The sequence below is a fragment of the Cololabis saira genome, chromosome 6, assembly GCF_033807715.1.
Source record: "Cololabis saira isolate AMF1-May2022 chromosome 6, fColSai1.1, whole genome shotgun sequence".
Lineage (NCBI taxonomy): Eukaryota > Metazoa > Chordata > Actinopteri > Beloniformes > Belonidae > Cololabis > Cololabis saira.
The window spans coordinates 49,510,795-49,528,719 of NC_084592.1; the positions used below are offsets into that span (position 1 = coordinate 49,510,795).

At 41.6% G+C, this 17,925-nt stretch overlaps 1 protein-coding gene across 5 annotated transcripts in view; it reads right to left on the reverse strand.

Annotated features, from left to right (window-relative positions):
• The window catches only part of znf385b (zinc finger protein 385B), a 79,784-nt gene that overhangs the window by 9,011 nt on the left and 52,848 nt on the right, over window positions 1–17,925 (reverse strand). For all 5 annotated transcript variants that reach the window (XM_061724245.1, XM_061724244.1, XM_061724246.1 and 2 more), the window contains exons 5-8: window positions 5,027–5,163; window positions 4,287–4,397; window positions 3,065–3,227; window positions 2,015–2,274 (exon numbers count right to left, since the gene is read on the reverse strand). In XM_061724245.1, the coding sequence (XP_061580229.1) occupies window positions 2,015–2,274; window positions 3,065–3,227; window positions 4,287–4,397; window positions 5,027–5,163 (671 nt within the window). The remainder of the gene's footprint in view (window positions 1–2,014; window positions 2,275–3,064; window positions 3,228–4,286; window positions 4,398–5,026; window positions 5,164–17,925) is intronic.

Below are 17,925 nucleotides of genomic sequence, written 5' to 3' on the forward strand. Positions count from 1 at the left end.
AAATGTACTTTCTTCTCCTCTCTTTCTTTCTCACTAGCTGGTGATTAGATTAGATATAGCTACATAAACACTTGGTGATTAGATTAGATATAGCTACATAAACACTTGGTGATTAGATTAGATATAGCTACATAAACACTTGGTGATTAGATTAGATATAGCTACATAAACACTTGGTGATTAGATTAGATATAGCTACATAAAAATGTTTTCGGTACATATTAATGTATTAATAATTCTTGCTCTGCTAGTCTCGGTAAGTTATAGGCTCACACTGGTGATTGCCTCTTTCTTTCTTTTTTTTTCTTTTCTCAATTTTTTTGATTAGAATTATTTCCCTCCCCCCCACCTCACTCCCTTTCCCCATTTTTTTATTTTTTCCCTTTATGTCCCACCCTGCTGCACTCACACATTTAGAATAACATGGCACACACATATACAACAGTTTCTCATGCAACATTACCACTTACATATAATGTTACTTTCATGGATCATGGATAAATTAAAGTTCCTGACTTGGAATGTAAATTGAGCCGGGAACAGGGTGAAGAGACTGAAACTTCTTAATCAGATAAAAACCCTGCAGGCAGACATTGTCCTACTACAAGAGACACACTTAGTTAAAACTTCAGCAGATACATTGGCCACGGCATAGTTTCCGCATTTTTTCTCAGCCTGTTACAACTCCAGACAAAGAGGGGTAGCAATTCTCATTAATAAAAGAGTGGCCTGGGTTCGGCCTCTGGTCTCGTGGGTGGCGGGGTTGCTTCCCCCGCTCCCCCACTATAGATACACTTCAGGTGGAACTTTGTTTGGTTTATTACACACACACACACACACACACACACACACACACACACACACACACACACACACACACACACACACACACACACACACACACACACTCACACATATATAGCCACTCAGTCACATACGTATACATACACGTACACAGCCACACAAACATATAAATACACACACACACACACACACACACACACACACATACACACACATACACACATACACACACACATAGCCACGAAGACATGTACACACACATGCACGCACGCATACTCACACACACACACACACACGCACACACACCCACACACACACATAGACATACACACTGGCTTGTTCACCTGCATGCTTGCTCTGTAGTTTTTGGGGTTAGGTAGCGGTAGCCTAGCCTAGCCTAGCCTAGCCTAGCTCAGACTGTGATTTGGGAAGATTGCTGCTTGTGTTTTGGTCGGCTTCGTGTTGGTTTTGTTGGTTTTGTGTTTTGTTTGTGGTTTTTTGTTGCAGATTTCCAGTGCTTGACATGTGCCTCCGTGTGTTCCTGCTTCCTGGATTGGCAGTGGATGTCGTTACTACCCACCTCTGAATATCAATGAACACGTCCAGCAAATACTCATCACAGAAGTCTATGTAGTTTATCTGTGTGGTCAAGAAAATTTGAACTTTTTCAAATGCAGCCTCACTCACATCCTGCTAACGTAACTATGAACACTTTAGCAACGAGTTGATCAATTCAGTCAATGTCCCTTTACATGTCCGTTTTCAGCACCACGGACAGCAACAGCAGTTAGAGAGCAGAAAAAGTATCTGACAAACGTAATTTAACTCATTTCCTGGTCTTGGTTTCTCCGTGTTTATAAGAACTTCCTGGACTCAAAAGACCAGGATTCCTTGTGAACAGAGCATGTGCAGAAAACAACTTCCTGTTCCTTCTGATGGGGATATTCCGTTAGGCTAAACATGACCCAATATTCAGTTAGAAAAGTAGTAACCCAGGGCTCATATTGGGGTTTTTAAACCGGAATATGAGCACATTTTTTCAAAGGAGTTATTGGTGTTTCCATGGCCGTGTAACCGGGTTATTGATAATATTCAGGTTTTAAAAGGGTTATTGATGCTGGAAACGCAGTCACAGAGTAAATCCATAAATGTATTTAAAAAACAAACATTTACACTTTCCCCTGAAGCCGAGGAGTGGCGGCTGCCGTACCTGATACCCGACTGACGGCCCTGAAGAGGAGCCGGTGGCCGGAGCTGCTGGAGAAGAGGAGGAGGAAGAAGCAGAAGAAGAAGAGAGGGCTGGAGCCGGCAGGGCGGAGGGGGGGCTGCAGGGAGGAGGCTCACTGCTGCTGGACCAGGGGGTGAAGGGGGGATGAGAGGAGGTGAAGGAGGTGAAGGAGGTGAAGGAGGGGAAGGGGGGGAGCAGGGGCCGGAGTGGGGGGGGAGAATCCACGGGGTTGGATAATAGATCTGGAGAGAAGAGAAGAAAACTAATCAGAAAAAAAACAGCTTCAACCGGGATCAGTACGGAGCCAAATCCAGCACTGCAAAAAATCTAAATCTTAACAAGAAAATTTGTCTTGTTTCTAGTTAAAATGTCTCATTTTTAGTAAAAAAAAATCTCAAACAAGACTCATCACTGGAAAAAACAACAATTTTCACCTGTTCCAAGTAGATTTTCACTTAAAATAAGTAGAAAAATCTGCCAGTGGAACAAGATTATTTTGCTTGTAATGAGAAGATAAATCTTGTCCCACTGGCAGATTTTTCTACTTATTACAAGTGAAAATTTACTTGAAACAGGTGAAAATTGTTAAACAACAAGTCATTTTTCTGGGGATGACTTTGCGTCGGATGATTTTTTGACCAAAAATGAGACATTTTAACTCGAAATAAGACAAAAACCCCTGATAAGATTTTGAGTTTTTGCAGTGAGGCCACTAGTTTTGCTAATTTGAAAATTACATTGTAATTTAAAAACTAAGATTTGAACCTGAAAATTCAAGTTTTGATTATGAACTTATTATTTTACAGTTTAAATATTTTTTTTTCAGTTTCTGAAAAAAACTGAAAAAACTGGAAAAAAAAGATGTGAAACTGAAAAAAAAAATTGAAACTGTAAAATAATAAGTACATAATCAAAACTTGAATTTTCAGGTTCAAATCTTAGTTTTTCAATTACAATTTCTCTTTCAAATTAGCAAAACTTCTGGCCTTGATTTGGCTCCGTAGACCATGTTTACTGTTAAACTGCGTCCACCTGTCGTCTGATTGGTCCTGCCGGCTGAAGGGGCGGGGCCAGCAGGGCTGCAGCCGCTCCCATTGGTCTCCTCTGTGACGGACAGCTTGGCTTTGGCCTTGTTCTCCTGAGACTTGATCTTCTTGGCGTGACGACTTCCTCTGTAATGAGCCTCCGCCTGAGACTGAACACACAAACAGGATTTCAGGCCCCGTTTCCACGGAGCAACAACGCTGGTGTTTTCCTGCGTTTTGTTCGTTCGTTTACACAAAAACGAAGCTCAAAGTCTCCAAAAACCATCATTTCTGAAAACTCCGGCCAAAGTGTAGATTTTTCAAACCTCCGTCTTCACGTTTGCTTGTAAACGGAGAGAAACGTCAGCGTCATGAGTGACACCTGTGGTTACAATTAGTTTGTAACCGTCAATATTTTCTTGTATTTTACCTGTTTTATATTCTAACGTCACACTTAAAAGTAACTCCACTTCTCTGTCACTCCAAACCAAAGACTCTGGTTCATCTTGGAAGTAACTGGAAGTTACTCGTGTCATTTGTTGATGTTTTTTCCAGGATTCTGATTGGCTAGCATGACTTTATCTTCTCGTTACACTGCCCCCTGTAGGTTTGGCTGCTCATAGCACCTTAACAGATATTTATGCAGGTTCCTGGAAATGATGGCATTTTTATAAACGTAGAGGGGGAAATATCAGTTTCTGTAAATACCCGGCTGTGTGGAAACGTGGCCTTAGGAAGTGCTGCTGTTACCGTGGTAACAACTCCCCCTCCCAACGGCAGGAAGTGCTGCTGTTACCGTGGTAACAACTCCCCCTCCCAACGGCAGGAAGTGCTGCTGTTACCATGGTAACAACTACCCCTCCCAACGGCAGGAAGTGCTGCTGTTACCGTGGTAACAACTCCCCCTCCCAACGGCAGGAAGTGCTGCTGTTACCATGGTAACAACTCCCCCTCCCAACGGCAGGAAGTGCTGCTGTTACCGTGGTAACAGTTACTGTTTAGTTTGGTATTTCGGACGCAGCACAGGTCTTTGTGTTTGAGTTCTTGTTTTACTTCCCTGTTTCCATCGCCCTGATTGTTTCCCCCTGTGTCTCGTTAACCCTTCTCTATATCTGGTCTTTCCCTGCTGCTCCGGACTGTTTCCTCCCTCCATCTTCTCCTCGTCAGGTTTATTCATAGTTATTCATGGTTATATTCTGGTTTCTGGATCCTGCATGTTTAATACTCACATCAGAGTTGAACCTGAGCTGGCAGACGTGGCAGCAGATCACTTGTTTCTTTCTGGGTACCATGGTAACACCAAAGGTGTGGTTGATGACGGCCTTCTGCACCGGGTCCATCTGCAGGATACAGACAGAATCTGAGGAGGACGGATCCGTCTGGACCAGCGGTCGCAACCCAACATGTTTTAGAGCCGTATTGGACCAAAAACAAGAGACCAAACATGCTGCATGTTTCTATATTAGTTAGAACTGGGGGAGATTGTTTTTTTAATTATGCACTTCGAGAAAAAAGTCGGAATGTTGAGAAAAAAGTTTTGACTTTATTCTTGAAATTGTATTTCAACATTAATCTCAACATTTCGACTTTTTTCTCGAAGTGCACAATAAAAAAAAAAAAATCTTATATATTTTTTCCGTACAAATCTTTGTTAACACAAATGTTGAAATGTAATTATTCTACACATTTTACAGCATTGGAAAACGTTCAGAATGTTTGTGTCATGTTTGTCCTCCAACAGAAACCACATTAACACAAAAAATATATCTCCCTCCCCGTCTATTTCCATTTTCAAACATTTTTTAAAAAGCTCCAGGAGCCACTAGGGCGGCGCTAGAGAGGGTTGCCGACCCCTGGTCTCGGTGGTCTCGGTGGTCTCGGTGGTCTCGGTGGTCTAGGTGGTCTCGGTGCTCGGCAGCTGCACTGCTGACACACTAATGCAAACACACACAGCCAAACTCACTCGTACCATGTTGAAGTTCGGGAAAAGGCCGACTGGCGACGTGGTCTCCACAGGAAATGGCAGGAGTGGTTTCATCAGCGCTGGAAGAGCGGCGGCCCCGAGCAGCCCCGGCAACGAGTCGCTCACTGCTCCGGTAACACTTCCTGGAAACAGAGGTCGTCCCTTTAAAACTTCTACTAAACTGCTCCTGAACAGCTACAACACAGAGGGGTTATGGCTAGCCGTTAATATTTAACAGCTAGACTGATATGTGTTGCAGATCTCTGCACTTCAACTCTTCCTAGTCAAAAAGAGCTTTTTTCAGAAATCTACAATTCCGTTCTTCCTGTCCACAATCGTCCTCTCAGATATCCACAACGTCATTCTGCCATTCACGTGTGTGGGGTTTCTAATCACAGATATCTATAATTCAGTTACAGAAATCTGTAACGTGAATTACTGATATCTACAACTGAATTACGACTAGCTGTAATTCCAGTTTCAGACATCTACAATTTAATTCTGACTAGTCCTAATTCCAGTTCAACATATCTTTAATTCCCCTCAATTCAACATATCTACATCTTTAGAAAACTTAAATTAAGTTTTGACTAGTCAGGATGAAGTTGTAGATACATTTTTCACATTCTGCTGAGCTTTAATCATAATTTGCAGAATACTATAGTCTACTAATTCATGAAATTTCAACAATTTTAACAGAAGGAATAATGGATTTGTTGGATCTCTATATCGTTTTATACTGATTATTCTTATGGTTCTTTTTTGCAAAATGAAAATTGACTGAATAAATGTTTTACAGGCATTTATTTCCCCAAACTTCAACACAGTAGGTCAGATATTGAACAATCAGAGTGTACAACGATTTGTTGTCCAAGAGCATTTATGGAACCCTGTTTTATAAACTCCTCAATACAACTTGAAACACTTGAAAGACCATGAATACCATAAAGGATTATTTTTGTCCTGTGTGATTGTCCTAGCAACATTACAGTCAAATGTCCAGTGTTTTAATCAGCATATTTGCAAGTTAACAGTAAGAATTCACATGTTGAGAAGTCACATTCACCTTCTTTATTTATGACCTGGGAGAATCTAAAATACTCTACAGTAGGTGTGAGCATGATGAACAGTGTGGTGACAGAGTCGTCTTAATTCTGCCCCTCCGTCCTCTGAGATCCAGTTACACACACACACACACACACACACACACACACACACACACACACACACACACACACACACACACACACACACACACACACACACACACAGAAAACATTAGCCTTTTCTCTTACAGTGACTTTCTGTTCCAAGAAGACACTATAAATACTGACCAGCTGATCTAACGCTGCTTCACATGGAAACAACATGAAAACCAGCCAAGAACAAAGGAATGACCCACAATGATATTTTATTCAAGGCTGTTGGTGACTGAGCAGGATTTCTGTTAAAGGCAGCTCTTCATGTGAGCACAGAGAGAGATCCTTCAAACATTTGAAGTTTACAATGACTAAGGACTGATGAAGGTAATCTGGATCCAAGACCAATATGGACTAAAGCCGGGCATATACGATATTTTAAATTGTTTGATTCAGCCCCATCTCACACTGCACCACTAGATCGCTGAGTTCAAAAGTTCACAGCCCACGATTTATAGTCTCACACTGTACGACCCGATGCTCGGATGCTCCGTCTGCTCACACAAAACGTTAATTATCCTCACGTCAGACTTCTGTGTACTGGAACTGCAACGTCAAAAAGAAGTGGAAGAAGAGGAGGAACCCGGAAGTGGGAGACACCGAAGATGCTCAACAAAAACAAACTGTGCAAACGTGGGAGGTACGGTCTTTCAATCCTTCAGAATCAGAATCAGAATCAGGTTTATTAAAGGTATTGTGACATGAAAAAGACATTTTTCTTGATTTTTTGTGTTTTGTTGGGTGTCTTGACATCAATTACACCCAAAAAACAACGAACTTTTAACATTCAGTGTATTGTGTGCTTTCTGGGATTTTCCGCATAACTATGCATAAACGGCTCATCTGGTTTGGTGGCAGAACGTGACGTCGTACCCCGCTAAATCACCCCCCCCTCCACCCAGCTCCCTGCCTCCTCTCCTCTCCAGCGCACCATAAAGGCTGATTTATGGTTCCGCGTTACACCGACGCAGAGCCTACGGCGTAGGGTGACGCGGCGACGCGCACCGTACGCTGAACCCTACGGCGTAGGCTCTGCGTCGATTTAACACGGAACCATAAATCAGGCTTAACACGGAGCTGTTTAGAGCCTCTTCTGTTCTAATCACCGGAGGAAAACTGCTAAGAAGAGGAGGAGGAGGAGGTTGGGAGGAGGAGCGGAGCAATGATTGACAGGAAAGGGGGAAACATCATCTTCACACTGAATATCATACAATACACATTATCAAGTTGCAAAAAAAACACCGCAGCAGCACACAGAAACAACAACAGACGTCACAGGTCAAAAGCAGTAGCATGGCAGATAGATAAGGGAGAGGGAGCAGAAAAAGCGCCCGCCTTCGTCGAGAGCCGGAACTGGAGGTAAGCAGCAAGTTGTATTGGTCTAACGTGCTATATGTAGCCGTTACATATAGCACGTTAGACGAATACTATCTACTGTATACGTAAGTTCTGGCACTTTTTTTGTTTTAATATTTTTATTAGGGGGTAAGGCACAGTAGAACAGGAATAAACAAAAAAAAAGATATACAGTCTAACTCCTTTTTTTTGGATTAAGAACAGAACAGAAAATCCACACAAAATAATGACAAATAAATGAAAATTATTTTAAGTAACATTTAATGATGGGAGATTTAGTGATGCTGAGTCATTGATGGGATAGCATTCACTTTTAGAGACGTTCACTTTATAGCCTGAGAATGACCCAAATCTCTGGAAAGCAGATAAAATTGAAGGAATGGAGAGGACAGGATCCGAGACATATAACAATAAGTCATCAGCGTAAAGTGACAGCTTAAATTCTGTTCCCAATCGGGATATCCCAGTAAAAGTGGGGGAGGACCTCAGAAAGACTGACCGGGGCTCTATAGCTAGTGCGAATAATAGGGGAGAGAGGGGACACCCCTGTCTGGTGCCACGGGCTAGAGTAAAAAAATTGGACCGAATGCCATTAGTGGAAACGCTTGCTTGTGGAGACGTTTAAAGGAAACGTATCCAAGAAATGAACCCATTCCCCAGCCCAAACCTCTTCAGTACAGTAAATAAATGGTCCCATTTAACCCTATCGAATGCCTTTTCAGCATCGACCGAGATTACGACTTCAGGTGTTGTAGTTACAGTTTTAGAGTGAATAATATTTAAAAGTGTCCGGACATTAAAGCGACACTACGTAACTTTTCCACCTTAATATCATATTTCCAGAGTCATTGTGATGGTACATCAACTTCCAACAGGTTTAATGACACCTCTGTCATGATCTGAGGGGGTCTGTATCACTTTCACTGGCACTATGTAACTTTGAGGAGCATGGTAGGAACCCTGCCACACTAAAAAACTACAAATTTTACGACTTTGACTGCTTTACGGCACATACGTCACTTCCCCCTCCTTCCCGATTCGTAGTCGAGATAAAAATGGGCGGGGCTTGGAGCGCAGAGGCTGAGCTCAGCAGAAGCTGGTGTTGAGCTAAACGAGGAGCTGGTATCATGGCCGAAGCAGCGAAAAAAACGAAGAAAATAAAAGTTTTAACGGAGCGGAGGAGGCGAAAAAAAGAAAGCGGGAGAGTAACAAGCTAAATGCCCGGTGGAGAATAAACATTGGCCCGGCGTTCTCTCGCTACAAGCCCTTGTAGCGCCGTCTTCTTGGACGAGATGGTTGAAGGATGTAAAGACGTTCATCACCTCCAGGTATGCACTTTTGTCAACACCTATGTCATTATCCTGAAACTACTACAGCTGGTGTAAGTGTTGCTACTGTATCAAATGTCAATATCTATGTAAACCTTTTGACTCTTCAGGTCTGTATATACAGATACTTATACACTGACGGTAAAAGCAACACATTTGTAGATATAGTAAAATATAGCCAGAAAAATGAAATATATAGGCAAAGTATACACTTCCAGATGAAAAAAATACAATATAAACACCATAAGCATATAAAATAAATTTATTTTTTTGGAATTATATTAAAATAATAACAAGAGTAGTAAAAGAAACCTTATATGGTGTTTATAATGTGTCGTTTTATCTTGTGAGTGTATAAATATATACATTTCTCTAATTTTTCTATACATTACTTTCTTTTACTGTCTGCGTAATTACATTGACTTCAACAAAGAAAAAAATTCAAACTTGTGATCAACAAAATATGTTGAATGATTTATAGGTCAGTAATTATCAGAAAGACATAATGTTTTTTGTATCTTTATTCTCACACTCTGCAGGACTACATCAGATCTGGAAAACGTCCAGAATCACATCCTCATGCAGGGAAGGAAGCGGTTCTCCTACACTCCAGCAGTGAATCGCACGCAGACTCTCCCAGCACGAAACAAGGATGGACACAAGATGCTACTGCTACTATAGTCATTGTATTTATTTACAGTAATTTCTTACACTGTTTCATAGTTCAGTTTTTATTATCAGTTCATTATTTTTAGTTTATTTTTCTACTACTCTATTTACACTTGTTTACTTTATTCACAGTAATTTATCCTGTCATACAGTTGTTCATTACTGCTACTGTGATACAGATTACTTATTGTTTATAATAATGTATGGGATAACTGCTGTCACTATGCAAATAACAAAGTTCAAGAATTTTTCTATTTTCTGAAAGGTGTGTAAATAAAAGTCTGTCTTGTTTTGCACAAATGTCTTTATTTTAAAACACACAAAAACAACTGTACAGGAAAAAATGGAACAAAAAAAAAAAACAATATCAAAATATTTGCAGTAATCCTCATAAAGGTTCCATTCTAGAGAAGACGGGGAGCCCTGAAACAACTGTACTGTCCCATTGGGTCTGGAAAGGTGTCTCTTATTTTCCAAACATCATGCTGCCAGAGCACAAACTGGCGATATGTATATACTGTATATGCATATATATATGATATATATGCTGCGTGTTGGTTCTGTCTTTGTGGGGGTTCAAACTCTGATGATGCAGAGGTAGAGGTGTTCTCACGAACAGCAGATTCCTGATAAAACAAGAGACATAATTGTTATGATACAAATGTAAATGTAGAATTCTATGATCAATAAGAATCAAAATTAGAATGTTTTCACATACTGGGGATTCGTCTTGGGTTTTGGTAATTCTAAAATTACTGACAATATCAACAACAGACAGAGAAATAATAGTGATCATAAAAATGTGTAATTCGCAATGAGGAAGCTTTATAAAATAATAATACAATTGAATAGAATTACAGCACTAGAGGAAATAATGCAATGCGAAGAAAATGTATAGAACATTTCTAGTATTTTTTCTGAGAGCTGTAAAATTGTGCAGGACTGATCTGCAAAATATAAGGAATGGGCATTCAGTTATTCACAGGTTATAAAGTTTTTTTTTTATTTTGTCAGTAAGTATGTTGGACTACTAATTTATGACAAAGTCCCTCTAAAAAACGTGACAGGAAAAAGGTGCAGAGCGTATGAGTTTGTAGGGCGCATTATCTCGCTGAAACAACTTAATAAAACCAATTTGAACTTAGTGTTTTTCAACATCGTAATATTATATTGTTTAGCCAAAAATAGATACATTACCTCTTCATTATCCATCCTGCAAACGACCGCTGAAAACAGAAAAGTAGTTTTGAAAGTCCGTCCCGTCTTCTCTCATCAAAACAAATGCAGCGGCGGGGACGGGGGTTTTCCGGCAGTACGCGCTGGTGCTCATGGGAAATGGAGTGTTCTTTCTGGTAAAGCACTACCGATTTTTGTCCAAAGGAGGCGCCAAACTCAACAAAGCTGAAAGTTACGTTGTGCTGCTTTAAAGAATAACTGTTGCCCCTTAACAAATCCTGTTTGTTCATTTGAGACAATAGTTGGCACAATGTTCTCCAAGCGATAAGCCAAAGCTTTAGCAAGGATCTTAGCATCTACATTTATTAACGAAAGAGGTCTGTATGAGCCGCAGAGAGTTGGATCCTTATCTTTTTTTAAGAGGAGACTTATAGAGGCTTGCCTTAAAGTGGGAGGGAGAGTGCCATGTTCCAGTGATTCCTTAAACAGCATGCAATGAAGGGGACAATTTATCCTGAAATTTCTTAAAAAATTCCACTGGAAATCCATCAGGGCCAGGAGCTTTGTTATTTTGCATACTTCTCACAGCAAGATTAATTTCTTCTACCGTTAATGGCGAGTCAAGCTTTTTAGCAGCATCGGAGCATATAACAGGAAAGTTGAGGCTATCGAAGAATTAATTCAATTCAGTGGTGCCAGATGGAGATTCAGACGTATATAAAGAGGAATAAAATGAATGAAAAACAGAATTAATAGCGGTGGGATCCTGATGCAATGAGCCTGATGAATCTTTTATCTGAAGGCTCATACGTGAGGCTGCCTGGCGACGTAACTGATGAGCCATAAGCCGACTTGCCTTGTCTCCATGTTCATAATATACGAAGCGTGATCGTAAGAGAAGTCGCTCTGCATCATTAGTGGTAAGGAGATCAAATTCAGTCTGTAAATCGCCACGTTGCCTAAGAAAACTGGGAGAGGGGCAAGTAGCAAGTTGTTGGTCCAATTTTGTGATCTTAGCTGAGAGTTCTTGCAATTTGGTTTTCCGGGACTTATTCAAGTGAGCAGAGAAGGAGATAATTTGTCCCCGCAAGTATGGGACCGCAGGCCAGAACGCAGCTCCCGAGGCTCCAGCCTGCAAACATGCACAAAAGAGGAAAAAAAAGAAAAAAGCGGGGCCGGCACAAGAAACTACAGGAACGATGGACAAAAATGATAGCTATGAGATATTTATAATAAATAAAAATGGTAATGGAGAAGAGAGGAAGGGAAGAGGAGAGGAGAAGAAGGGTGAGAGGCACCGCCCAGCGGATCATGTCCCCCCTGCAGCATAGGCCTATAGCAGCATATCTACCACCAAGCTATATTTGAGACTAACTATTATAGTCTTGTTCTATACTGTAGCTGCAACTATGACTACTGACTCTAACACACTAGAGTTTACACTACCTAGAGATTTACCAACACCAGCTAGAGGTTTACTAAACACTAACTATAGGCTTTACTAAACAGAAAGGTTTTAAGTTTAGTTTTTTAATATGGTTTATAAACCTGTGAAAAAGAAATGGAATCCAAGTACAACGTAGTTAATTGCCTCAAACATAATCATATAATCATTAACAACAAAAAGCAATAACCATCGTCATCATCATTGTCATCATCTGTCATAATTAAATACAATTAAATGGGGATTTACAAATACAATATAAATTGCTTTGCACTTTTGCAATTAAACACAAAAAGTTAATCTTATGTCATATGTTAATTTCATCTTAAGTTTTGAGCCGCGATGTTCATTCATAACTTAAACCGGCGTGTTCCGCCACACCCACAAACACACACATTCCCAGGTGCCGACAGCGCGACAGCGCAGCGGCGCATCATCAGCACAGCAACCATGTCACACACAAGCGATCGCGGCCGCGAGATGCGAATCCAGCACAGCATGTATAAACAAAAAACCGTCACATTAATAAACGGAGCTCTTACCAGTACTGCATCACTCTCCCGACAATTTTACGTCACCGCACGGATCGCTTCCGCTTATGGCGCAACCGGCGGCACACAGCTGATTAATAATGACATCACACCCGGACACGTGGACCACCCACCTTACACCCCGCTCCTCCTACTGTGATTTATTGGAAGTGATTTATAACTTAACATAGGCACTTCAACTGTGATTCCTTCACGAGGAGCGACCAGGATTTCAAATACGTTTGATTTTCTTGCGAGCACACGATTCGTGATCGGGAGCTCGTCGTGAGGTGTTAATCTCTCGTCGCGAGGTGTTAATCTCTCGTCGTGAGGTGTTACTCTCTCGTCATGAGGTGTTAATCTCTCGTCATGAGGTGTTAATCTCTCATCATGAGGTGTTAATCTCTCGTCGTTACCCCACATTTACTGCACGAGACACGACCAACGATTGGGTCAAAATCCGGCCCGATCCAAAAAATAGTTGCACAACTGGAAAATCGGTTCAAAACGAGCCGACAATCGCACAGTGTCTGCCCGGTTTAAGGGAGCTTTCACCTCTGTTCCTGCCGGAGCAGTTGTTCCGGAACAGGGAGCGTTTCCCCCGAAAGATCGATTAGTTTGGTATATCTGAACACAGCAATCATGCTCGGATGCGGGACAAAACAAGTGAGCCGAGATCCTAGGAGAGGTTAGGGTTCGGTTCTCGGCTCGATTCCAGACCTGGAGCGGTGCGTTTTTTTAAATTGTAGTGAGAACAGAATCGACACAGCAACCGACACAATTCCATTCATGTGTATTTGCGAATGCGGCGCAAGGAGAAGAGTCGGCGCAAAGAGAAGAGTCGGAGCAGCCTCCACCACCTTCATTCCTATTGGACGTGCAGAGATGTCGTCACGGTGAAATAAAAACATTTTCAATTCAGGGTTTGCGCAGCGCAAACGCTGCAGCAGGCGGCCTCCCGCCCTCAGAGCGGTCCGCTCTTGTGCCGGTAGCAGATAAATGAATGGGAAAGCCGGTGGCGGTGTGCGCTTTGCGCCCTCTATGTGAAAGGGACTTGTTGTTTATCTCGGGGTACGGAAGAGGAAACTCCTTCCGCGTTCATTTCTGACCAATGAGAGAACAGCTGGTTCGCGCATGGCATTTGTTAACAGCTTTGAACCGCCACAGACGGTTGCCTTGTGAACACAAACCCCACAAACGAGAAATGAAACAACGGTATCGATTTAGCCCCTGAACCGGAACAAAACAAACGGACCACAGGTGTGAAAGCTCCCTAATACTCCACTGATTGGGGAATACCCCCCTAAATAGACAGCCTGCCCCCTTAAGTCAAACTAGAAGTTACATCATCCACAAACTGAGTGACAGAAAGACTGAGTGTCAGAAAGACTAAGTGTCAGAAAGCAAGCAGGTGGAAGCAGCAGCGGGATGCCCAGAGGGGGGTGGGGGACCGCAGGCAGGTGGAAGCAGCAGGCAGGTGGAAGCAGCAAGTACATAGTACAATACATCAGGAAACTGGATTTGTGGCCAAATATTAATGTCCATGGACCACTGGTTCTTGGTAACTGTACCAAATATTAATGTCCATGGACCACTGGTTCTTGGGGTAACTGTACCAAATATTAATGTCCATGGACCACTGGTTCTTGGTAACTGTATCAAATATTAATGTCCATGCACCACTGGTTCTTGGTAACTGTACCAAATATTAATGTCCATGGACCACTGGTTCTTGGGGTAACTGTACCAAATATGAATGTCCATGGACCACTGGTTCTTGGTAACTGTACCAAATATTAATGTCCATGGACCACTGGTTCTTGGTAACTGTACCAAATATTAATGTCCATGGACCACTGGTTCTTGGTAACTGTACCAAATATTAATGTCCGTGGACCACTGGTTCTTGGGGTAACTGTACCAAATATTAATGTCCATGGACCACTGGTTCTTGGTAACTGTACCAAATATTAATGTCCATGGACCACTGGTTCTTGGTAACTGTACCAAATATTAATGTCCATGGACCACTGGTTCTTGGTAACTGTACCAAATATTAATGTCCATGGACCACTGGTTCTTGGGGTAACTGTACCAAATATTAATGTCCATGGACCACTGGTTCTTAGTAACTGTACCAAATATTAATATCCATGGACCACTGGTTCTTGGTAACTGTACCAAATATTAATGTCCATGGACCACTGGTTCTTGGTAACTGTACCAAATATTAATGTCCATGGACCATTTTTAGTGTGAATTGCACTGATCAGTCAAATCTGTAGAGAATTTGGCTGCGCTCCCTCCCAGGGTGGTCACATGACCGCTGGTTTCCTTCATCCTTACTGCAGGATTCCAGTGATAAACTGAGGTGATGGTTCCAGCTGCGTCTGCTGGTGTTTAAACCTGTGCATCATTCTGAACTTCAGATGAGCAGCAATAAAACTGATTGTGAGTGGAGGTGGACTGCTGGACTGCTGGATTGTGGATGAACACGTGTTCTCACTACATGACGTACATTTATAAACAGAAACAAGAGCTGAACTGCCTGGTTTACTGGATAACAGAGCAGTATTTTCTGCATATGAATATCAGTATTTGATTTGAAGATTTTCTGTATCTATCTATATGTATATATAAATATAGTCAAAATCAAAGCAAATCAAGCCAAACAAAAGAAAACAGAACAAACTCCCAGCATTTAGTTGTTACTATGTATGTTTGTACTAATAGAAGTAATTATGATGCATAGTATTACATTATCATTACTTTACTATAATAGTACAATATAATAGAGAAAAATAAAGAGCAATGGTATAACAATATACTTGAATAACTATATAAGAGTAGATATGATATATATACTGGTTCATATATTTACCTCCAATTATATACATAAAAATTACTATAAATCTATATATCGGCATATCTACATATAACTATAAATCAGTATATATTAATAGAGATATTGATATATAAATACTGTACGTATAATACAACTCAATATATCCATATACATACCTACGTATAACATATCTATATAAATACATCCACACTAACTAGATTCATTATGATTCATTCACCTGTACAGAGAAACATCTGGTAGTGCTGAGCAGACTGTAAAGCGAGTTAAATGCATGGAGTTAAATGAATGGGACAGTAGCAGGAATACAAAAACAAGCCATTAATGAATTAAGACTGAGGATGAGGAGAACAACCGTAAAGTGGTGATATAATTTCTGATTAAAGTTCCTACCTCACCCGTTGTCTGTTTGTCTATTTCAATCCAGATCCAACTCTCCCCTTCTCCTTTTTGTGTCTGCTTGTTTCTACTAGCCACGTTCACAACTGTCACATTATTACAAACTCAAGAGAAGCCAAACACACACACACACACACACACACACACACACACACACACACACACACACACACACACAGCTCGCTGCAAGAGTGTTAGTGAGAGAGGGATAGAGAGAAAGAGAGGGGGACAGTATCAGATGACTGACAGAGTGACATGTATCATTGCTCTCTGAAGCTTCAGCGGTGTGTTTCTCTGAGTGTCATGTGTTCATTTCAGTGGTGTGTTTCTCTGAGTGTCATGTGTTCATTTCAGGGTGTGTTTCTCTGAGTGTCATGTGTTCATTTCAGGGTGTGTTTCTCTGAGTGTCATGTGTTAATCCCCCGCCCTGCTGCTTCCTCCAGGGAAACTTTATCCCTGGAGGACAAAGTAGACTGAAGGAGAGAGAAGAAATGACCGCACTCCTGTTAGGATTTCATGAAATTGTTAAGAGTTGGAAGAGTCTCAGGCCCCGTTTACACGGAGCAAAAACTGAGGCATTTTCAAGCGTTTAAGCATTCCAACAGCACGTGGTCCCTGCAGGGACAACGACGCCTTGCCCCAGTCCTACCTCCTGCAGGGCTTTGAACTGGACTCAACACCTTTGAGGTAGCTCCAACTTCCTACCCAGCTTCCTACCCCCGTGCAGATCCCGACACCTTGGAAGTTGGTTCAAACAGACATGAATCACGACAACACCCTAGGGGTAATTTAGAAGTCTGTGACAGTCATGCCAAATGTCTGATAATGACATTTGACCACATATCACATCTGACTGTAAATTACCTTTGTTTCTCACTTGATTTGTTTATTCCTGCCTTTTGTTTGTTAAACTTCTTGTATAAAAACCTTGTTACAAAATCACTCGAGGTCAGCATTTCAACCAGACCCCTGGTCTGTGTCGACGTGCTCACCGCCGGCTGAATAAAACTCATATACCACAAAGCGGACTTCTGAAATGGTTTGGTAAATTCCTCAACAGCCGTTCGTTTACACGAAAACTAAGCTCAAAGTCACTAAGAATCATTTCTGAAAACTCCGGCCAAAGTGGAGATTTTCAAAAACTCAGTTTTCACTTTTGCGTCTAAACAGAGGAAAACGGAGATTTAGGCTTCAGAACGTCACATTATGCAACAGACGTCACACGTTGGTCACACGCTGGTGACGTCACACGACGTCACCAGCGTCATGTGTGCGACCTGTGTTTACAATTTGTTTGGCTACCGTCAATATTTTCTTGTATTTTACCTGTTTTATATTTTAAAGTCACACTTAAAACTAACTCCACTTCTCTGTCACTCCAAACCAAATACTCTCGTTCCGTCTTGGAAGTAACTGGCAGTCCAGGCTGATTTATGGTTCCGCGTTACACCAACGCAGAGCTACGGCGTAGGGTACGCGGCGACGCGCACCGTACGTAGGCTACGCCGTTGATTTAACACAGAACCATATTATTCAGGCTTCACACGTGTCATTTGTTGATGTTTTTTTCCAGGATTCTGATTGGCTAGCATGACTTTACGCTTCTCGTTACACTGCCCCCTGCAGGTTTGGCTGCTCATAGCACCTTAACAGATATTTATGCGGGTTCGTGTAAATGAAGAGATTTTGAAAACGATCTCGTGTAAACGATGGAATTTTTCAAAACGTAGATGAGGAAATATCCGTTTTTGTAAATACCCGGCTATGTGGAAACGGGGCCTAACACTGGTGGTTTTCTCTATATATGCAAAGTAACCTCCTATTCAGCAGTTCAGCTATAGGGCAGCTGCTTTCATTCGTCACGGAGTCAGCCTCGGTAGACGGCTGGACTGCTTGCTTTAGATGCAGAGGTCAGATAGTTCAAATACATACCATTTGTTG